At 47.2% G+C, this 24,524-nt stretch overlaps 1 protein-coding gene across 3 annotated transcripts in view; it reads left to right on the top strand.

Annotated features, from left to right (window-relative positions):
• LOC140385184 (arf-GAP with SH3 domain, ANK repeat and PH domain-containing protein 1-like) overlaps positions 1–24,524 on the top strand; it is a 414,311-nt gene that overhangs the window by 383,807 nt on the left and 5,980 nt on the right. For all 3 annotated transcript variants that reach the window (XM_072467067.1, XM_072467065.1, XM_072467066.1), the window contains exon 29: positions 11,571–11,693. In XM_072467067.1, the coding sequence (XP_072323168.1) occupies positions 11,571–11,693 (123 nt within the window). The remainder of the gene's footprint in view (positions 1–11,570; positions 11,694–24,524) is intronic.

Here is a 24,524-nt window from a genome sequence, read left to right as displayed (position 1 = left end):
TTTAAAATTATGTCCCCTCGTGACAGCCATTTCCGCCCTGGGCAAAAGTCTCTAGCTATCCGCTCTATCCATGCCTCTCATCACCTTGTACACCTCTATCATGTCACCTCTCTTCCTTCGCTCCAGTGACAAAAGCCCTAGCTCCCTCAACCTTTCTTCATAAGACATGCCCTCCAGTCCAGGCAGCATCCTGGTAAATCTCCTCTGCACTCTCTCCAAAGCAATTACATCCTTCCTATAATGAGGCAACCAGAACTGGACACGATATTCAGAGTGTGGTCTAACCAGTGTTTTATAAAGCTGCAGCAAAACCTCGCGGCTCTTAAACTCAATCCCCCTGTTAATGAAAGCCAACAACACTGTCAACCTGGGTGGCAACTTTGAGGGATCTAAATACACAGACCCCAAGATCCCACTGTTCCTCCACACTTCCAAGAATCCTGCCTTTAATCCTCTATTCAGCATTCAAATTCGACCTTCCAAAATGAATCACTTCACATTTATCTAGGTTGAACTCCATCTGCCACTTCTCAGCCCAGCTCTGCATCCTGTCAATGTCCTGTTGTAACCTGCAATGGCCCTCGACACTATCTACAACTCCACCAACCTTCATGTCATCGGCAAACTTACTAACCCACCCTTCCACTTCCTCACCCAAGTCATTTATAAAAACCACAAAGAGCAGAGCCAAGCAAAGTAATTTTGCTATTGTACAAACCTTAGTATGTCAGTGTTGAATTCCCAGGACATTTCTGATGCTCTGGGCCAAATTGCAGAAGAATTTTGCAGAAGTATTTCAAGGTTTTTTGACTCCTGATGTAATGTGTTAGACGTTTTAGTTGCTGTGATATGAAGAGTCTAAAGTTCTGTTCCTTTTTCACAAACGCACATTTATTTCCTTCCAACAGCCTTTGCACCTATACATCACCTGACAGAGGCCACCTGAAGCCCCTTTACACATCAGTGTCAATTAATGGATACTTAACATAAATGAGACAACTAATTGCAATGTCTCTTAACCGATTACTTAACAGTCTCCCCTTCCTTGGAGTAAAAAAATTAGGTGAAAACAAAATTTCAAGAAACTCAAAAACACACATGATTTCCCCTTTTTTTTTTTTGGACAAGAAAGAAAAAAAAAAACAGTCACAGAAACAAGCGCCCTTCATTAACAATATCCAAAAGTTTCTGTGAACTCACCCCTCTTTTCGTAAAACAGTCTGACAGTTGATAGCTCCTGTCGACCCATTTAATTTTTGTTATTTCCCCTCTGTCCAAGATCTGCTTCAAACTTGCGATGTCTATCCGTAACCTCTTTTCATTGACACTTGTAGAGTGCACATTTTCCCACAGGGATTTATTGTCAATGTGACAGTCAATAGGTATATTACCCAAATCCCAAAATTTCTGTCAATATCATACTTATATAAAAGGCCATATCCACCGCCTCTACAAGGCTTAATGTCTCAGCAGCCAGAGTGCTTTTTACCACTCTCCTTATTTTCTTTGTTTCCCACACAAGCGGGCAACATTTACCATTGTTCCCCAAAAGGAAAATTATAAAACCTCCTGCGCTTGAAACCCCATCACATACATTTGCGTAGGACGCATCACTATAAACTATGAGTTTCAAGTGCCTACGGTCACCTAAAACCGGGAACTTCAAAACACACTCCTGCATTTTTAGTTTGGCCAACGCTTTATTTGCTCTTATTATGTCTTCCACTTTGGGATCATTCATTTTTGTACTCAACTCTAAGACATCAAAACTCACGTCCGGTCTAGTCTGTCTACCTAACCAGTTCAGTTGCCCAATTAAACTTCGCAGTTGCTCTTTTTCTATCTTTGAAACCATTGCGTCTTTTTGTGAAACTCGGCCACGACTAATTGCTATTGGGGTGATGCTTTCCAAATAAGATTGCTGACGTAAAGTTGCCCCTAACTTAGTCTGTCCAATTTCCAGTCCAATATATTTAAATGCACCGGAAGCCTGACTTCCAACCCTGAATTCTTTCCTCAAACCAGAGATTACAATCACTTCAAAATCACTAGTCCCACCCCACAAAAAGTCATCGACATGCATCATAAAAATGCCAAAAAGATTTCCTTTATAGTGCCAGTAAAACATTGCAGGATCTGCTTTCAACTGGCAACAGCCTAACTTTAACAAAACTGACCTTACCGAAAAATACCAGACTCCAGATGCATCATTTAATCCATAAACACATTTGTTCAACTTCCAGAGTACCCCTTCTGTGTTAGCTGCTTCTTTAGGAGGATGGAGAAAAATGTCTCTCTGGAGCTGATGACCCTGCAAAAAGGCAGCTTTTATATCTATAGATTTGCATTCCCATGCCTTTGTGGCTAATAGAGCCAAGACGATCTTTAAAATAACCTTTCCTGCTGTAGGTGAATCTACCCTTAAATCCTGATCTTCTAAGTTTTCTTCAAATCCCCTTGCCACAAGCCTGGCCTTTGCCTTATAAGTTCCATCCGGAAGAACCTTTTCCGTGCAAATCCATCTGTGGAATAGAGCTCTTTGTCCCCTATCCGGTACTTCCGTGTATACCCCAAATTCACTCCCAACTATGCAATTCTTGCTGTTTAGCTTCTTTGATAACCTTTTCATCTAATTTATTTGAAGCCACCAAAATCTCACGTGCATGTGGGCTTCTACTCCTATTACTATTCGTAGTCTTACTCGTGTTCCGAGATCTTGATAAACTACGTCCCCTCTCACGCCTGGTATCTCGTTCTGTACTGCTACTGCTTGATCTTTCCCTTCTGCTGTGGCCTGTCCTTTCAATAGTTCTCGACCTTTTCCTGCGGACCTGTTCACTATCCGATGTACTATCTGAACTGGCACTGCGTTTCTGTGCCCTCCATTTTTGAACTTTGTTTTCCCAATCCATTGCCTTGACTCCTTCCCCTGAATGCTGTACATTCAACCAATATTTATACTTTCCAGTGGCCTTCCCTGCTCTACTAATAACAGTTGATTCCTTCTATTGACTAGACCCTTCAGGCAAGTATGTCACTTTTGTACCAACTTTTGGCTGTTGCCCTTTCGGAAAAATGGCCTGTTCTAATTCATCAGAAGTGTTGTGTTCCTCCACAGAAACCCTGTCTATATCAGTTAATTGGTCCTCATAGTTCTGTAACACATGCGTACCAGATGACTGTGGTTCCTCGTCATGTCTGTCTGCTCTGTCTAAATTTGAAAATTTGTAATCTGTACCCATTATCCTTGATGAATGTACCCTAACAGTTTGATTATCATGTTGCAAAATAATTTTTTTGCCATCTATGCCTATGATCTTCCCTGGGCCTTTCCATTCATTAGAATTGTCTCTCTTATAGTATACCATGCCTCCTTGCTGAAAAACGGCATCTGATGGCCGTACGTTATGTCTTCAAGCTCTGCGAATTCTTTCAGAGACTTCTGCTTCCAAAAAAGCTTTTCAACTGCTATGTAATGCATTTAAATGTTCAGCAAAACCAGAGCTAATTGTAGTCCCCTCCCAAGCTGGAGGCTGGTCATCCAAAATGGACGGAATTTTAGGATTTCTACCAAACACTAATTGATAAGGACTATAGCCCCCAACCATCTGCAATGAATTCTTTGCATGTACTGCCCATGCTAAAGCTGAATTTAGCCTGCAATTTGGTCGATCCGCCAACATTTTCCGAAGCATGTCATTGATGACAGCATGATTTCTTTCACAGACACCATTACTAAATGGGCTTTCTGCAGCTGTATTCATAACTGATATTCATGTTTTCGCACATGTCCCTAAACTCATCATGAGCAAATTCTCCCCCATTGTCCGTAAGGAATTTTGCTGGTGGACCCATTCCTGTCCCTATCCATTTTTCCACGATTTGATCCAGAATTACTTTCTTTTCTTTACTTCGTACAATCGTTGATTGACTAAATCTGGTTGCTAAATCTACAAAATGCAAAATAAATATATTATTTGCTTTATCCCAGATCTTAAGGTCCATGGCCACAATGTTGTTAAAATCCCTGGCCAAATGTAGGGTTACTATCGGTCGTGCTGGTGTCCTTCTGTACTTCCTACAAACTTCACAGCGGTCACTAACCTGTTCTATCAGTTTAGTATAGTCGTCATCCCTTACCCCTGCATCCTTTAATAATTTTTTCAGCCTCCGAGGAGATGGATGTGCAAATTGCCTATGCAGTTTTAATACTACAAGCTTTTTATCAGCTAAAGTCCCATTTTCAACTGCCATTAACACATCCTTAACCACTCTACTTGAAGTATTATTTGTCAGTAATGGAATACAATAGTGTCCCGACTGTGTAAAACGTAAGTCCACCGTCTTTCCAAAAACTATTGCCTTATCCTGTTCTATATCCAGTTTCATGTGTGCTTTCTTCATCGACGGTCTGCTCAGAAGCAAAGGTATCTCACTTGATACAACATCCATGCTAATGAAATGATTCACTGCGGCAATATTGCAAGGGATCACCACTCTTTTCAGCGACTTCAGAGTATTATCATCCCCAAACCTGAAACTTGTGGAACTTTCAAATTCCTTCACCTTGTTACGATTTACAGCATTCAGAGTCCAGGTAACATTTTAACCAGCCAATTCCACACACAGTAGATGTGCAGCCACTGTCCAATACAGCACAGTTGAAGGATTCTGCAACCAACACCCTCATTACCGGCGTAAAACTGCTTGTCAATAGGACAATGCCTTCTTTCTGGTCACTATCTTTTTCCTCTTCTGACTTTTCCGTGTCATGTGTCGCTTCAAACACTCTATCATAACGAGTTGGACAGTTGAAAGCATAATGGTATTGAGAGTCACATCGAAAACATCGATTTATCATGCCCCGTGCATTTCTGGGGTTCATCTTCCTAATGTGGGATCTAATTGGGTTTCTGTCTTCATAATTTCCTTGTCTCGGTCTCCTTCTATAGTCTTGAGCCCTGTTCGTAGCCATACGATTTTGCCATCCTGTTAGTAGTTTGGGCAGCACGGTAGCATTGTGGATAGCACAATTGCTTCACAGCTCCAAGATTCCTCCGGGTGCTCCGGTTTCCTCCCACAGTCCAAAGATGTGCAGGTTAGGTGGATTGGCCATGATAAATTGCCCTTAGTGTCCAAAATTGCCCTTAGTGTTGGGTGGGGTTACTGGGTTATGGGGATAGGGTGGAGGTGTTGACCTAGGGAGGGGTGCTCTTTCCAAGAGACGGTGCAGACTCGATGGGCCGAATGGCCTCCTTCTGCATTGTAAATTCTATGAAAAAATAGTGTATCTTCCATATTCTGCCTTATTGCAGGCTGTCCTATTTGGGTCATCAGAGCCATCGGAATCGAATGTTTCCCCAGAAACTTTTGTAAAGCTTTTGTCATCTGTTCGAATAAGGTATCCTTATCAGTAAACTGAACTCCTGTCAAAACCAGGAGCCTATCCATGTTGCTCACTCCAGCACAGTCAAGTAATTTAAAGGCCAACACAGACTGTGGAAATTCCAGGTTGTGTTTCTGCAGCCTTTTATATAGTCTGCCAAATTCCATTATATAGTCTTCCATGGAGATATCCTCCATTTTCCAGAACTTATCAAAATCCGACCATGCTTCATACGCACTTAACAAGTCATCTTTCTTATAAATCTTATCCATATAATGTAATAAAGTCTCCAGACCTTCTTCTGAGTCTAACTCTTCCAATTCCAGCTCAGAAAGCACTTTGTTTTGGATTTTACTGCCATATGGTAGAGAAAGCCAATGCCATACCTTGTTTTCTCTTTTCCAAAGCAGTTACCTTAGTCCACATAACTACTGCACTTCTCCATTGGTCGTACGATTCCCTTTTTTTTTCTCACTCACTCCTTGGTTTGATCTGGAAAAGTTGTATCTTTCAACCCTTCACATTTACACAGCAACCATCCTCTGCTACCAATTGTTAGACGTTTTAGTTGCTGTGAGATGAAGAGTCTAAAGTTCTGTTCCTTTTTCACAAACACACATTTATTTCCTTCCAACAGCCTTTGCACAAATCTCTCACTATACATCACCTGACAGAGGCCACCTGAAGCCCCTTTACACATCAGTGTCAATTAATGGATACTTAACATAAATGAGACAACTAATTGCAATGTCTCTTTTTTTTTAATATGTTTTATTGAATTTTTTTCCCCAAACGACAATTTTTACCCTCTTACAAAGCAAACGCAACAATAACAATACAGAAATTTTTAACAATACACAAGTAACAAAACCCCTTTACCTTTGACCTAAACTAAACTAACCCCCCCCCCCCTCCCCCTGGGTTGCTGCTGCTGGTCATCTGTCTTCCCTCTAACGTTCCCCTAGGTAGTCGAGAAATGGCTGCCACCGCCTGGTGAACCCTTGAGCCGATCCTCTCAGGGCAAACTTTATCTGCTCCAGTTTAATAAACCCCGCCATATCATTTACCCAGGCCTCCAGTCCGGGGGGTTTCGCCTCCTTCCACATGAGTAGGATCCTGCGCCGGGCTACTAGGGACGCAAAGGCCACAACGTCGGCCTCTTTCGCCTCCTGCACTTCCGGCTCTTCCGCAACTCCAAATAGAGCTAACCCCCAGCCTGGTTTGACCCGGGCCTTCACCACCCGCGAAGTCACTCCCTTCCAATACCCTTCCAGTGCCGGACACGCCCAAAACATATGTGCGTGGTTTGCCGGGCTCCCGCCACACCTCCCACATTTGTCCTCCACTCCAAAGAACCTGCTCAATCTTGCTCCCATTATGTGTGCTCTATGTAGCACCTTAAATTGAATCAGGCTAAGCCTGGCGCATCAGGAAGAGGAATTTACCCTGCTTAGGGCATCAGCCCACATACCCTCCTCTATATCCTCCCCTAATTCTTCTTCCCACTTTCCATTTAGTTCGCCCACCGACTCCTCCCCCTCTTCCCTCATCTCTCGGTAAATCTCTGACACCTTGCCCTCTCCGACCCACACCCCTGAAAGCACCCTGTCCTGTATCCCCTGTGTCGGGAGCAACGGAAATTCCCTCACCTGTTGTCTAGTAAACGCCCTCACCTGCATCTATCTCAAGAAATTTCCCCGGGGCAACTTATACTTTTCCTCCAATGCTCCCAAGCTCGCAAAAGTCCCATCTATAAATAAATCTCCCACCCTCCTAATTCCCAACTGGTACCAGCTCTGAAATCCTCTATCCATTCTTCCTGGGGCGAACCTATGGTTGTTCCTGATTGGGGACCCCACCAGGGCTCCCCGCACCCCTCTCTGTCGCCTCCACTGTCCCCAGATATTCAATGTTGCCGCCACCACCGGGTTCGTGGTAAACTTTTTAGGTGAGATCGGTAGCGGCGCCGTCACCAGCGCCTCTAAACTCGTCCCTTTACAGGACTTTCTCTCCAGTCTTTTCCACGCCGCTCCCTCACCCTCCATCATCCATTTACGTATCATTGCCACATTGGCGGCCCAATAGTAATCGCCCAAGTTCGGTAGTGCCAATCCTCCTCTGTCCCTACTACGCTGAAGGAACCCCCTCCTTACTCTCGGAACTTTCCCTGCCCACACGAAGCTTGTGATGCTCCTGTCTATTTTATTTAAAAAGGTCTTGGTGATTAGTATAGGGAGACATTGAAATACAAATAAGAACCTCGGGAGGACCATCATCTTAATTGCTTGCACCCTGCCCGCCAGCGATAGAGGCTGCATGTCCCACCTCTTGAAGTCCTCCTCCATTTGTTCTACCAACCGTGTCAGATTAAGTTTTGCAAGGTTCCCCAGCTCCTAGCGATCTGAATCCCCAGGTATCGGAAGTTTCTTTCCACTTTCCTTAGAGGCAAGACTTCTATCTCTCTACTCTGGTCCCCTGGATGTATCACAAATAATTCACTCTTCCCCATGTTCAGCCTATACCCCGAGAAATCCCCGAACCCCCTCAAAATTCGCATAACCTCTATCATCCCCCCCCGCTGGGTCCGACACGTATAACAATAGGTCATCCACGTATAACGAGACTCGGTGTTCTTCTCCCCCTCTAATCACCCCTCTCCATTTCCTGGAGTCTCTCAACGCCATGGCCAGAGGTTCAATTGCCAACGCGAACAACAATGGAGACAGCGGGCATCCCTGTCTTGTTCCGCTATATAGTCGGAAATACTCCGATCTATGTCGACCTGTAACTACGCTTGCCGTTGGAGCCCCATAAAGAAGTCTAACCCAGCTAATAAACCCGTTCCCAAACCCAAACCTCCTTAACACTTTCCATAAATACTCCCACTCCACCCTATCAAATGCCTTCTCTGCGTCCATTGCCGCCACTATCTCTGCCTCCCCCTCCACTGGGGGCATCATTATCACCCCTAATAGTCGTCGCACGTTAACATTCAGTTGTCTCCCTTTTACAAACCCTGTCTGGTCTTCGTGCACCGCCCCCGGGACACAGTCCTCTATCCTCGATGCCAGTACCTTTGCCAACAATTTGGCGTCCACGTTCAATAATGAAATGGGTCTATAGGACCCGCACTGCAACGGATCTTTATCCCTCTTCAAAATTAACGATATCGTCGCCTCCGACATCGTCGGGGGTAGAGTCCCCCCTTTCCTGGCCTCATTGAACGTCCTCACCATCGACGGGGCCAACAAGTCCACATATTTTCTGTAATGCTCCACCAGGAACCCGTCTGGTCCTGGGGCCTTCCCTGCTTGCATGCTTCCCAGTCCCTTAATAACCTTGTCCACCCCAATCGGTGCCCCCAGGCCTACCCCCCCCGCTCGTCCACTTTCGGGAACCTCAATTGGTCCAGGAACTGCCGCATCCCCTCCTCTCCCTCTGGGGGTTGAGACCTATACAGTTCCTCATAGAAGGTCTTGAACACCTCATTTATCTTTCCTGCCCTTCGCACCGTGTCTCCCCTTTCGTCTCTAATTCCTCCTATCTCCCTCGCTGCTGCCCTCTTTCGCAATTGATGAGCCAACAGGCGACTAGCCTTTTCCCCATATTCATACCTCCTCCCCTGTGCCTTCCTCCACAGTACCTCCGCCTTTCTGGTGGTCAGAAGGTCAAATTCCGTCTGCAGTCGTCTCCTCTCCCTGTATAATTCCTCCTCCGGGGTCTCTGCAAATTCCCTATCCACCCTCAAAATCTCCCCCAGTAATCTTTCCCTTTCCTTGGCCTCTGTTTTCCTTTTGTGGGCCCCAATGGAGATCAGCTCTCCTCTGACCACCGCTTTTAGTGCTTCCCATACCACTCCCACAGGGACCTCGCCGTCTTCATTGACCTCCAGGTATCTCTCAATACACCCCCGCACTCTTGCACACACTCCCTCATCCGCCATCAGTCCCACATCTAATCGCCAGAGTGTTCTCTGCTCCCTTTCCTCTCCTAATTCCAGGTTCACCCAATGTGGGGCATGATCCGAAACCGCTATGGCTGAGTACTCAGCTTCTTCCACCCTAGAGATCAACGACCTTCCCAAAACAAAAAAATCTATCCGGGAGTACACTTTATGGGCATGGGAGAAGAAGGAAAACTCCCTAGCCCTAGGTCTAAGAAATCGCCATGGATCCACTCCCCCCATTTGGTCCATAAACCCCTTAAGTACCTTGGCAGCTGCCGGCCTTCTTCCGGTCCTTGAGCTGGATCTATCTAGCCCCGGGTCCAGCACCGTATTAAAGTCCCCTCCTAAAATCAAGTTTCCTACCTCCAGGTCCGGTATACGCCCCAGCATCCGTCTCATAAATCCCGCATCGTCCCAATTTGGGGCATACACATTAACCAACACAACCTCCATTCCCTCCAGCCTGCCACTCACCATTACATATCTACCTCCGCTATCTGCTACGATGTTCTTTGCTTCAAATGCTACCCGTTTCCCCACCAAAATGGCCACCCCTCTATTCTTTGCGTCCAGTCCTGAGTGGAACACCTGTCCCACCCATCCTTTCCTTAGCCTAACTTGGTCCGCCACCTTTAGGTGCGTCTCTTGGAGCATAACCACGTCTGCCCTTAGTCCTTTCAAATGCGTGAGCACTCGGGCCCTTTTTATCGGTCCGTTCAGGCCTCTCACGTTCCACGTGATCAGCCTCACTAGGGGGCTATCAGCCCCCCTCCCGTGTCGACTAGCCATTACCTTCTCTAGGCCAGTCCCATATCCCACCTCCGCGCTCCCGCTCGCTCCCCCAGCGTCGCACACCATCCCCGCCCACCCACTCTTTAGCCATTTCCTTTTGGATTTCCGCAGCAGCAACCCAGTTGAATTGCAATGTCTCTTAACCCATTACTTAACATATGTTAGTTTATATTGTCGCTAAACATGGATCTGGGAGTTATTCCCAGATGCATTCTCGCGCCAGTTCGAGTACACAGAGGGAGAATTCAGAATTCTCAGCATATTTCATGTAATATGAAATTATTACATGATTTCAAAATGATATCAGATTACTCAAAAGCTTTTGTTTGGGAGGAGGGGAAGTGTCTGTGTCAAAGCAGTACTTATTTTTTTTTATCTTGCATACTTCAGGGGTTATCAAACAACACTGTCTTCCAATTGATTCAGCTCCAGTAGGCTTCCAGTAAACTATTTGGATTGACATTTCTGATGTCGGTCATTTGGATAGGTCTGCAGATGATCACAAAGTAGAAAGCACACACTCCCCTTCGGTCAGCTTTCAATCCAAAATTGGCATTGTGAGTAGAGCACTGTTCAGTTATTTAAAGTTTTGTTGAACAGAGTAGCAGACCTTGCTGCTTCTCTGCAATTTCAAATTAACCATGACAGTTTTGAGTAGTGCATCAACTGATGAACTGTTAGAATCACTCCTGCACTATTCAAACTGTCATGTACTTTTAGAGAACATTTACAAAGCAAAGGATTACGGGCAGCACGGTGGCGCAGTGGTTAGCACTGCTACCTCACGGCGCCGAGGACCCGGGTTCGATCCCGGCCCCGAGTCACTGTCCATGTGAAGGTTGCACATTCTCCCCGTGTCTGCGTGGGTCTCACCCCCACAACCCGAAAAGAAGTGCAGGGTAGGTGAATTGACCACTCTAAATTGCCCTTAATTGGAAATAAAAGAATTAGGTACACTAAATTTTTTTTAAAAACAAAGCAAAAGATTACTACCCTATTTCTCTTTTTTTTTCATCTTCGAGAGTCCATCACAAACTAATCAGTAAAACCGACTGGTTTAATTTAAATGACGTTTGGCAAAACAGATTTCATGCTTCTAACTGCAAGATTCTACAAATGAATTCCACTATTTTATGTCTGAATAGATAGTCATTGCTAAAAAGATTTATAGATCATAAAATTATATTGACATATGATATGTTTACCAACACAAGTTACACTGTTGTAGTCATATTAATTTTATATTTAATGTGAAAATAGTAAAACTAGGAAGTTATATTTCAATAAAGTGTAATTTATGACATCATAAATGGTACTGCAAAAATCTTCAAAACCTTTATAATATTCATGTTGCCTTGTGCCATAAATTTTCTGTTTCCATGCTTAAACGTAAAAATCAGTTGCTTTGTTTGTATAGAATCTTAAAAAACAAAGTTTCTTTTAAAGGCAAAGAACAAAATACGCAGAGTAAAAACCATATATGATTGCCAAGCAGACAATGAAGATGAACTTACCTTTATTGAGGGGGAGGTGATTGTTGTGACGGGTGAAGAGGACCAGGAGTGGTGGGTAAGTGCCTGAAGTGCAATAGTTTTAGAATGTTCAACTTTGGAATTTTTTTCATCGACATTTTATGCAATTAAAATTGAGATTTTTTTTACTTTGCCGGCATTACCAACATTTGTCACTTTGAGAAGGTGGTAGCGAGCTGCTGCCTTGAACCATTTGGTGCAGGTACACCCACGGTGCTAGTTGTTTGGTTCAGTATAACTATGGTTTACTAGGCTTTCAGCCGGTCGTTGAGAGTTAACCACATTGCTGTGGATCTGGAGTAACATGTAGACCAGACCTAAAGGACATTAATGAATCAATGGGTTTTTACGACAATCGATGATAGTTTTATGGCACCCTCACTGAAACTATCTTTCAATTCCAAATTTTTGTTTCACTGATACAATTTAAATTCCATTGTGGGATTTAAACCCATGTCCCCAGGGCATTAGCCTGGACCTCCGGATTACAATTACCACAGTGCCATGATCTCTAACTGCAAAACCTGTCTAATTCAACAATAGTCTAAGATTCATATCATAGTTACATGGGAATTAGGAGCAGAAGTAGGCAATTCAGCCCTTCGAGCCTGCTCCACTGTTCAATCAGATTATGGTTGATCTCTTTCTGGTCTCAAATCCACCTCCCTGTCTATTCCCCGTGACCCTTTAACCCGTTTTGTATCAGAACTATATCCATCTCCTTGAAACCATTTAATGATTCAAACTCCACCGCACTATGGGGCAGCGAGTGCTACAAATTCACCACCCTCTACGAGAAGTAGTTCCTCCTTATCTCAGTTTTAAATCTACCGTCTCAACCTATATATGTGGCTTCTCATTCTAGATTGCCCTGCAGGGGAAACATTTGATCTACATTTACTTCATCAATCCTTCTTTGTATTTTATATATCTCAATCAGATTCCCTCTCGTTCTTCTAAACTCCATCGAGTATAAACCCAAACTGTTCAATCTCTCCTCGTACGTCAACCCATTCATCCCCAGAATCAATCCAGTGAACCTCCTCTGAACCGCATCCAATGTCACCACATCTTTTTTAAAAAGGGATATCTTGTCTTTAATGTGGAATAATGTCCCAAGGTACTCCACAGAAAGCATAGTCAGATTATAAAATGCAACAAAGCCAAAGAAGGAGGAAATGGGAGGGTTGCCACAGGCTTATTCAGAGGTGGGTTTTAAGAAGGGTCTTAAAGGAGAAGAAAGTTAAGTAGGACTTCCAATATAGGGTCTGGCAGCACATAAATATCGCTACTTCCTCATTTTTTGTACAGGGCATTGTTTTTTGTAACAAACATTTTATTAAGGCATTCATGGCTTTATAACAACAAAATATACAAATGTAAACATAATTCAGTGCGTGACACACCCCTCCATCTCCCACTGTTCCCGCTTAAGCTAGACAAAAATAGCCTAACTACCCCATCCCCCCTTACTCCCTAACCCCCCCCCCTTATTGAATCTTTGAACAGTTTAGTTTTCCCTGAAGAAGTCGATAAACGGCTGTCACCGCCGAACGAACCCTAACGTTGATCGTCTTAGGGCAAATGTAATTTTCTCAAACCATGTCACTAACCCATACCCCTGATATCGGGGGCTTTGAGTCACTCCACACTAGAAAGGTCCGTCTCCAGGGTACCAAGGAGGCAAAAGCCAAAACGTCAGCCCCTCTCGCCCCCTGGACTCCCGGGTCTTCCGATACTCCAAAAATCTCCACCTCTGGACTCGGCGCCACCCTCGTTTTTAGTACCGTGGACATGACATCCGCAAATCCCTGCCAGAATCCCCTGAGCTTCAGACCTTCCCAAAACATGTGGACATGATTTGCAGGCCCAACTGCACACCTCACACACCCCAAAAAACCTGCCTTCCGGGCCACCGTCATGTGTGCCCGGTGAACCACCTTGAATTGTATCAGGCTGAGCATGGCACATGATGAGGTCACGTTGACTCTGCTCAGGCCATCCTCCCACAGACCCGCCTCTAACTCCTTTCCCAACTCATCTTCCCATTTACGCTTTAGCTCACTATCTGGGTTTCCTCCCACTCCATAAGTTCTTTATAGATTTCCGATACCTTCCCTTCCCCCACCCCAGTTCTAGAAACTGCCTTGTCCTGTATCCCCTAGAAGCAGAAATCGAAACCTGCCTTCGCACAAAATCCCTTGCCTGCAGTTACCAAATCCCATTAATTCCCTCCCGGCAATTCAAACTCCAGTTCCAGATCTTCTAAACAGGGAAAGCTTCCATCAATAAACAGTTCCCCCAGCCTCTCAATCCCTGCTCTCTGCCACATCCGAAACCCCCCCCCCCCCCCCCCCTCCCCATCCATCCTCCCCGGCACAAACCGGTGATTAACACAAATTGGAGCCCACACCGACACGCCCTCCAAACCCATATGCTTCCGCCACTGCCCCCAAACTCTCAGGGCCGCTATTACCACTGGGCTTGTGGAGTAACAGGCCGGCGAGAACGGCAGAGAAACCGTTACCAATGTCCCCAAACTTGTGCCCTTACATGAGGCCGCCTCCACCCGCTCCCACACCGACCTCTTCCCCCACTACCCACTTCCTAATCATGGCTATATTTGCCACCCAGTAGTAGTTCCTGAAGTTCGGCAGTGCCAGCCAACCCCCCCCCCCCAAAAAAAACTCGGCTCCACTCCAAAAGCACTCTGTTTACTCGCGGGGTTTTACCCACCCACACAAACCCAGAGATCACCATATTCACCCGCTTAGAAATGGCCTTTGGTGTAAAAATAGAGAGGCACAGGAAAACAAACAAAAATCTCGTGAGAACCGTAATTTTTACAGTCTGCACCCGCCCTGCCAGTGACAACGGGAACATGTCCCACCTCCGAAAGTCCTTCTTTATTTGTTCAACTAACCGGGCTAAATTTAACTTATGTAACTGCTCCCATCCCCATGCCACCTGAATACCTAAGTAGTGAAAACTCCCTCCCACCACTTTAAATGGCAACTCCCCCAGCCTCCTCTCCTGCCCCCTCGCCTGGATCACAAAAACCTCGCTCTTACCCATATTCAATTTGTATGCCGAAAACCAGCCAAAAACCCCTAATATCAGTATAATATCCCCCCTAACATGTCAGAAATATATACGAGTAGGTCGTCTGCATATACTGAGACCCTGGGGGCGATTCTCCGATATTGAGGCCAAGTGTTCGCGCTGTCGTGAACGCCGTCGCGTTTCACGACAGCGCGAACAGGGCCCGGTTACGACCTATTCTGGCCCCCACAGGGAGCATGTGCAATTGGGCCGCACCATCCTGCGCATGCGCGGGGAACGTCTTGCGCACGCTGGCCCCGACCCAACCTGGGATTGGTGTTCAGGGGCGGCCTTGCCAGGAAGTAGGCCCGGGGGAGGGGAGAGGCCGGCCTGCCAATCAGCGGGCCCCGATCGCAGGACAGACCCCATTGGAGGCTCTCCCCCCCCCCCCCCCCCCCCCCCCACAGGCCGCCCCCCCCCCCCAGCGTTCCCGCCGGCAGTGACCAGGGGTGAACGGCGCCGGCAGGACTCTGTCGTATCCGCGCGGCCCATCCGGGCTGGAGAATCGGCAGCCTGGCGCTGCGCCAAGCGCGCCGCCGCAAATGGCGGCGATTCCCCGCACCCCGTAGGATCGCGCGCCGGCGTCGTGGCACGATTGCAGCCATTCTCCGGCCCGTCGCGGGACTCGGAGAATCGCCCCCCCCCCCCCCTGTGTTCCAACCCCCCCCCCCCAGACTAGCCCCTTCCAGTTCTTTGAAGCTGTCAGTGCCATCGCCAATGGCTCTATAGCCAAGGCAAACAACAGTTGGGAGAGGGGCTAGTCAGTACACTCGCAACCAGTACCTGGTACAGCAACCAAACCCAGACCGTCCCAGGACCTCCCACACATAATTCCATTCCACCCGGTCAAAGGCCTTCTCCGCGTCTATAGCGACCACCAACTCCTCCTCCCCCTCCTCGGAGGGCATCATGATTACATTCAGGAGCTTGCTAACATTGGCCGTTAGCTGCCTGCCTTTGACAAACCCCGTCTGATTTTCCCCTGTCATCTCCGGAACACAATCCTCGATCCTCAAGGCCAGAATTTTGGTAGGCAATTTGGCATTGACATTCGGTAGGGAGATTAGTCTGTATCACTGGCATTGCTCTGGGTCCTTCTCCCGGTTCAGGATAAATGAGATTGAAGCCTGTGACATTGTTGGGGAAGAACACCCCACTCCCTTGTCTCAGTAAATGCCCCCTCCAGCCATCCGGTCTCAGGGCCTTACCCGACTGCATGGCCTCCAATCCCTCTACTACTTCTACAATCCCGATCGGGGCTCCCAACCTCTCCACCAATGCTTCCTCCACCTTCGGAAACTTCAACCCTTCCAAAAACCGGCCCATTCCCTCCACCCCAGCTGGGGGCTCCGACTCATACAGTTGACTGTAAAACTCCTTGAACACCTCGTTCACTCCTGCTGGGTCCAAGACCGTGTTCCCCCTCTGTCCTTCACTCTTCCTATTGCCCTGGCCGCCTCCCTTTTCCTGAGCTGATATGCTAGCATCCTACTGGCTTTCTCACCATATTCATATATTGCCCCTCTTGCCTTCTTCAACTGTCCCACCGCCTTCCCTGTTGATATCAGACCAAACTCCATCTGCAGTTTCTGCGAGTACATGACATTGTTAACCCTCAACTAGAAATAGGAGCAGGAGTAGGCCATTCAGCCAATCTGTCTAACAATGGAACATATTGGTCCTGGCCTATAAACTATTTCTATCTGCAGTTTCTGACCTTGTTATTTCTCACCTCTACCTATGCTGATTCTACTTCCTAATTTTCGAGCCAAATTCTTAGCTTACTGCTGTCCTCGTTATCATTTACTATAAGGCTTACACCTCCCCCTTTTCCATTCTGCTTAACGTTTTGAAATGTTGTGTACCTTGGAATATTTATTTCCCAATCTTTTGTGACCTTGAAACCACGTTCCTGTAATGGCAATTAGATCCAAACCATCTGTACTATGTGTGCCGCTAGTTTGCCTATACTGTGAGTGCTTCATGCATTCTGATAAAAGGCCTTCAATTTCAATTTTTGCTATTATTCTTTGCATGGAATTTATCTGTTAATGCACGATAGCCGTTAAATGGTCTGTCCCTTCCTGTCCCACTATGCTTGTCTTTACTGAAATTGTACACTTGACTGCTCTATTGCTTCGATTTTTCTTCTTGGATTTCTAAATCTCCCTTCACCTAACCCCCACTTTTAAGCTTAAAGCCCCTATCCAAAGTCCGAGATATATGATTCGCAAGGACATAAAGATTTATGCTGTCCCTCCGTATTTATTTCCAATATTTCCTACCACCCAGGGTTAGGATTGACTGGCCTTTAATTACTTAGATCAATTTCTCCCTTTTAAGCAATGTTAGCTGTTGTCAGTCCTCTGGCAGCACGCCTGTAGCTAGAGAGGATTGGAAAATGATCAGAGCCTTTGTGATTCTTTCCCTTGCTTACTTTAACAACTTAGGATCCATTTCTGGAGTGATCTAACCAAATTCCTTCTAAGTGTGGTAGCGAGTGGGAATCTCTGGGTGTTTCGCAACCCAGCGAGGCCGTCACCTGTATCTAACGTTAATTAGGCCACTTAATGAAGCCCCACGGGTTTTGCGCCACAAATTAAGGTCCCACCAGCTGATTCGCCGGGAAGACGCCCGACAGCTTCTTGCTAACGAGGGGAAGCAGCACTTCAACTGATGTGCAGAGCAAACCCCAGACAGCATGCAGCTATGCCACCGCACAGACCAGCTCCGCGATTCGGGGGTGTCGAACTGGCCAGGCCCCTGGATGCGGTCAAGTCCAGGAGGGATACCCCGTTCTCCCGAGGGTGTCGTAGGGTCAGCCACAAGGCAGCCAGTGCCGCCTCGGAAGCAGGGAGTGTGCCCAGGAAGACCACCCCCAGTGCCGCAAGAAGATCAGTGACGTCCACGGGGCTGCATGGGTGAGTTGGCATCAGCCCTTTTGGCTCCGGTCCCACCTGCCATCCCTGGGCACCCACCCCCAATGACCCTGTGCCTGGCACCTCTGCCTCCAGCACAACATCGCGACGTGCCCCAGCACACTACCACACTCGTGTTCCAGCACACTACCGCACCCATGCTCCAGCACACCCTGGAACCCACCAGCTCACCCCGCCCATGCCTGGCAGTGGTGCCCACACCTGTCCCCTGCCATGCCACCCCCCACCCCCCTGTGTCCCTGCAGGAGAAGTTGGTGCACAATCAGCAGGAAATGGCCAAGATGGGTGGTGGGTTGCTGGACCTCAGGATCCTACCTCCTACGAGGAACAAGCCCTGGAGATCGCGGGAGTGGCCGAGGACAGATCCACCACCGATATCTACCTTGGCCTGCACCACAGAGGTGAGGATCCCTTGGCCCCACCCAGATAATGTGTCACACAAGTTGTTCATGCCAGCATGATGATCCTTCCCTCTCACTGACTACATGTCCATTCTCCCGCAGGATCTCCCGTTGCCGGTGCCAGCGCATCCGGGGTGCATCCCAAGAGAACATCTTGGAGTAGAGCTCCGAGGATGCCACCATCGATGCGTCAAGGCTGTCGGGCAAAATTTATTATCTAAGTTTGTATAGTCAACTGCTCAGGCAAACTGGGTATTGACACTTGTGGACCATTGGCTGGGAGATGCCAGTCAAGCCCTGGAATGATCCCGAGGCATAGAAATGCAGGGCTGCAGTGACCTTGACGGGCACCAGGAGCAGGTATCCTTCTCCACATAGTGCTAAGTACGCAAGGACATGGCACAGGTGCCGCACCATCCCCTTTTAAAATGGAGCCTCCTCGGCACATGCTGTCTGACATCAGTTCGAAAGCCCAGCGATGTCTATACATCTTGGGCCATCGCAGGACTTCCCCTCTGGATCCCTCCCTGATCTGATGGGCGGCCGGGTCCTTGGGATGTGGGGCAGGGGCCTTGCACATGGGCCGCAACCTTGGGGCTCTGTCAATGCTGCTGCTACCGCCTTCTCTGGCGCATGGCTTGCCAGCAGCATCTTGAGGGCAGCTTCCGCGGGATCTGCAATATCATCCACAATGTTACATCTGTAAGGAATTGGAGAGGGTGAGAGACTGACAATCCGCCATAGCTTCCATCCCGGAGCCGGGGGTCCGCCTGGCCTCCCCCACCCTCCCATCCCTCATGGTGCCATCCAACATGCCCTGCATACACACCGCCAGCTGCAACAGGGACCCCTGGGCAATGGATCCCAGACCCTGTACCCCAGACACCCGCTGTGGTCCAGCGCTTGGGTTTTGGAATGTAGGCTACTGCCTCTGTGGTGTTGGTGCCTCCGGAGTTCAGCCTCACAGTTTACTGGGATAACTGCCTGTGTCACATTCTCCCCGTGTTTGCGTGGGTTTCGCCCCCACAATCCAAAAGATGTGCAGGGTAGGTGAATTGGCCATGCTAAATTGCCCCTTAATTGGAAAAAATGTATTTGGGTACTCTAAATTAATTTTTTTTTAAAAAATAAATAACTGCCTGTGTCATGATATGTGCACTCACGGGAATCCACTTCGTAGCTGTGAAGTGCTCACATTACTAGAATTGCCAGTTCCCTGTTGTTAGCCTTCAGTCGGACGGAACGGTGATGCAGTGGTTAGCACTGCTGCCTCACGGCGCTGAGGTCCCAGGTTCAATCCTGTCCTTGGGTCACTGTCCGTGGAGTTTGCACATTCTCCCCGTTTCTGCGTGGGTCTCACCTCCACAACCCAAAAGATGTGCAGGGTCGGTGGATTGGCCATGCTAAATTGTCCCTTAATTTTAAAAAATAGTAATTGGATACTCTTAAAAAAAAATATATATATATTTTTTAAGTGTTAGCCTTCAGCTGTGTGGCCAGTGGCCACCATGGTCAGTGGGAGTTAAAATAACATTCATCATATTACCACGGACGGGGCTCAGTGACGGGGGTGTCCAGTCTGACAGACTGGCAACAGCTGGAGCTGCCCCCGTTATGGGTATACACGATCCGGGGGGGGGGGGGTGGAATGCTGGGCTTGCGGGCACTAGACCACCATCCTCTCAGCCCCAGGGTGACCGATGGTGGTCCACGTCCCTGATCATGCCTCCCACCGGGCTGACTGCCAGATTTTGAAGATGGCTACTCACTTCCCCAGATCCCCACAGCAGCCATTGCGCTGGTTTCACGTTTTTAAATTGATGTACTGAATGGTGTCCGTGTGACTGCTTGCTGGGGAAGCAGTTAGATCACGTGAGGCCGTTCGATGGGGGTCCTTCCGTTAATAGTATGGAGATTGGACTTAATTGGTGATTATTGGTTTCTTGCCGCACCCAGCGGGATCCAGATCTTGCCAATGTGAGCAGACCGGTTAGATCGGAAACCGATTGGTGCCTGGCGTGGTTCCCGATTTCGGCCTCACCCCCGATCTAATCAGCCTGCTCGTTTTTGCGCCTGCCGCCTCGAGGCCCGTAGATTGCACCCTTTGTTTGGAGCCGGAAATTTATTCACTTTCAAAGATTTTAAACCTCCAAATATTTGAACTCTGACTGTGTCTATATCAATTTCATCTAATATTTCACACTCCTCTTCCCGAGTGCAATGTCTGTATCCTCCCGCTCTTGTGTGAAACAGACACAAAGTATTTATTAAGAACATTACCTACTTTCTTTGCTTCCTTCCTTATAAACTTCACTCTTTCTTTAGTTATCCCTTGCTCTTTATTTGTTTATTGAAAAATCTTTGTGTTTTCCTTGATTTTACTTGCCAATACTTTGCATGTTCTCCCTTTGCTTTCCTAATTTCCTTTTTAATTTTGCCTCTATATTTTTAAACATTTCTCAGTTTTTTGTCGTATTGAGCCCTTGTATCTGTCTTACTCTTTCCTTTTATTCTTTACAATCTACTTTAAGCTCTTGACATGCAGGGGTGCTCTACATTTATTAGTCCTACCCTCTTTTCTTTAAGGGAACATCTCTGAACGTTCACTATCTGTTCTTTGAATGTCTCCCACTGATCTGGCACTGATTTACTTCAAGTACCTGTTGCCAGTCCACTTTGCTAAATCACAACTTAGCTTAATAAAATTAGCTTTTCTCAAATTGAGAACTTTATTCTTGATCTATCTTTGTACTTTTGCATGATTACCCTAAATCTAATTGAATTCGAATCACTTCCACAGAAGTGCTCCCCACTGATAACGCATCCCACATACCCAGTTTAATTCCCTCAAACTTAGTCCAAAATAACTCTGTCTTGTTGGGCTTACTACAGGGTAGATAAAATGTTCTGAATGCATTTTAAGAATTCTGCTCCCTTTGTGCCATTCACACAAATTCTATTGCAAGTAATGTCGGAGTAGTTCAAAAGCCCTACTTTTTTGCTGCCCTAATATTTCTGTACCTCGGGCTTTTGCCCACATTTTTGCTCTTCTATCTCTCTCTGACTGGGCGCCTATAGTCGCATTTGTTCCACACAAGTGGCAAACAATGACCATCTCCACCCAGAGAGAATCTTATCCAACCTCCTTTTCTTCAATGGCATTACCATTGCCAAATCACCCACAGTCAACATCCTGGGACTTGCCATTAACCATGAACTAAATTGGGCCAATCATATAAATACTGGCTGCAAGAGCACACCACCTGAAAGTTCCCTTCCACCAACACACGATACTGACTTGGAGCTTTATCCCCTTCCTTTCACTGTCATTGGATACAAAAACGTAGATCTCCCTCCCAGCACTCTGGGGTTACGTGCAAGATGGCTCACCACCACTTTCTCATGGGTTATTAGGGATGGGCAACAAATGATGGCCTTGCCAATGATGTCCATATCCCATGAAAGAATAACAAAATACGTGCAGTCAATCAAAATGACGGTGCTCCCAAGGTTTTTGTCCCTGTTCTAGTGCCTCCCCGTGTTTATCCCGAAGGCTTTTTTCAGGCGGGTTAACAGGAGTATAATGCGGTTTGTGTGGGCGCGAGGGACTCCGAGGGTGAGACGGGTGTTCCTGGAGCGGAGTAGAGATGGGGGGCTGGCGCTGCCCAACCTCTGTGGGTACTACTGGGCCGCCAATGCGACAATAATGCACAAGTGGGTGATGGAGGGGGAGGGGGCTGCATGGAAGAGGCTGGAGACGGCGTCCTGTGTGGGTACGAGTCTGGGGGCGCTGGCAACGGCGCCGCTGCTGCTCCCTCCAAGGAGGTATACCACGAGCCCGGTTGTGGTGGCGGCCCTCAAAATTTGGGGGCAGTGGAGGCGGCATGGGGGGGGGGGGGGGGGGGGGGAGTTAGGGCCTCGGCGTGGACCCCATTACGGGGGAACCACCGGTTCGCCCCAGGAAGAACAGGTGGAGGGTTTTCGGGGTGGCACAGGGCAGGGATACATAAGTTGGGGGACCTGTTTGTGGACAGGAAGTTTGCGAGCTTGGGTGAGCTGGAGGAGAAGTACGGGCTCCCCCCGGGGAACACCTTCAGGTACTTACAGGTAAGGGCGTTTGCCAGACGGCAGGTGGTGGAATTCCCACGGCTACTGCCACACACAGTACAGGACAGGGTGCTCTCGGGGGGGGTGGGTGGAGGTGGGGAAGATCTCGGAAACGTACCAGGTGATGCAGGAGGAGGAGGCCTCGGTGGTGGAGTTGAAAGGTAAGTGGGAGGAGGAGTTGGGAGAGGAGATCGAAGAGGGGACGTGGGCAGATGCCCTAGGGAGGGTGAACTCTTCCTCTTCATGCGCGAGTCTCAGCCTCATACAGTTTAAGGTGCTGCACAGGGCACACATGACCGGGACAAGGATGAGCTGGTTCTTTGGGGGTGAGGACAGGTGTGTTAGGTGCTCAGGGAGCCCAGCAAATCACACCCATATGTTCTGGGCATGCCCAGCGCTGGAGGAATCTTGGAAGGGCGTAGCGAGGACGGTGTCGAGGGTGGTAGGATCCAGGGTCAAACCGGGCTGGTGGCTCGCAATATTTGGGGTGGCAGAGGAGCCGGGAGTGCAGGAGGTGAAAGAGGCCGGAATTCTGGCCTTTGCGTCCCTGGTAGCCCGGCGAAGGATTCTCCTTCAGTGGAAAGATACGAGGCCCCCAAGCGTGGAATCCTGGATCAGCGATATGGCAGGGTTCATTAAATTGGAGAGGGTGAAATTCGCCTTGAGAGGGTCGGAACAAGGGATCTTTAGGCGGTGGCAACCGTTCTTAGACTTTCTGGCAGAACGATAGACATTGGTCAATGGCAGCAGCAGCCCGGGGGGGGGAGTAACTTTATTTTTGTTTATGTTATTTACGCTGGAAGGGTCTGAGGGGGTGTATACACCTGTTGTCTTAAGTCGGGGTGTTAATGTTAATTTATTATTTAGGTACGGGGGGGGGGGGTTTGGGGGGTTGCTTTTTTAGATTGTGTTTTGTACTTAACCCTGTTGGGTTCTTTTTTCTTTCTCATTTTGTTATTGATATTTTATGAAAACCTTTAATAAAAATTATTTAATAAAAAAAAAAGAATAACAAAATACACTTCCTTCCATTTGATTGCATTTTGCTTTGTTCTTCTCCAAATTAGGAGTAGGCCACTCTGCCCCTCATTTTGTTCTTCCGTTCAATAGGATCATGGCTGATTGAATTGTAACCTCAACTACACATTCCCACCTACCCCCCCCTTTGCTTATCAAGAATCTATCTACCTCTGCTTTAAAAATATTCACACTCTGCTACCACTGCCTTTTTTGAGGAAGAGAGTTCCAAAGACTCGTGGTCTTCGGAAAGAAAGAAATTCTCCTCATCTCTGTCTTAAATGGATGACCCCTTATGTTTAAACAGTGACCCGCTAGTTCTAGATTCTTCCACAAGAGAAAACATCTTTTCCACAGCCACGCTCTCAAGACTCCTCAGGATCTTACATGTTTCAATGTGGTCACCTCTTACTCTTCGAAGTTCCAGCAGATACAAACCTAGCCTGTCCAACCTGTTCTCATAAGACAACCCACCCATTCCAGGCATTAGGTCTAGTAAACCTTCCTTCCAACGCATTTACATCCTTCCTTAAATAAGGCCAATACTATACACACTACTTCAGATGTGGTCTCACCAATACCCTATATAACTGGAGCATAGCCTCCCTTTTGTATTCAATTCCCCTTGCAATAAGCAATAGCATTCTATTAGCTTTCCCAATTAATTGCTGTAGCTGCACATTAACCTTTTGCAATTCATGCACTAACACACCTAAATCCTCTACACCTCTCAAGTTCTGCAGTCCCTCTCACCATTTAGATAATGTGCTTTTTTGTGTTTCCTGCCAAAATGGACAATTTCACATTTCCCCACACTGTACCTCATTTTTCAGATCTTTGCCCACTCACTGAATCTGTCTTATCTTTTTGTAGCCTCTTATGATCTCTTCACAACTTGCTACCTTTGTATCATCAGCAAATTTCGTAACCATACCTTTGGTCCCTTCATCAAAGTCATTTATATAAATTGAAAAACGATGAAGCCTGAGAACTGATCCCTGTGGCACGCCAATCATTAAATCTTGTCAACTGGAAAATTACCCATTTATACCTACTGTCTGTTTCCTGTTAGCTAGTCAATACCAATTTGTTACCCCGTATTACACCTTGAACCTTTATTTTCCGCACAAACCTTTGATGTGGCACCTTATCAAGTGCCTTCTGGAAATCCAAGTACAGTACATCCACTGTTCCCCCTTATCCACAGAACATATTACTTCTTCAAAGCAGTCTAATAAATTGGTTAAACACGATTTCCCTTGTGACTGCCAGATTACTTTGAATTTTTCTAATTGCCCTGTT

This window comes from Scyliorhinus torazame, chromosome 11 (genome assembly GCF_047496885.1).
Source record: "Scyliorhinus torazame isolate Kashiwa2021f chromosome 11, sScyTor2.1, whole genome shotgun sequence".
NCBI lineage: Eukaryota > Metazoa > Chordata > Chondrichthyes > Carcharhiniformes > Scyliorhinidae > Scyliorhinus > Scyliorhinus torazame.
This window is presented reverse-complemented; position numbering and strand designations above follow the sequence as displayed.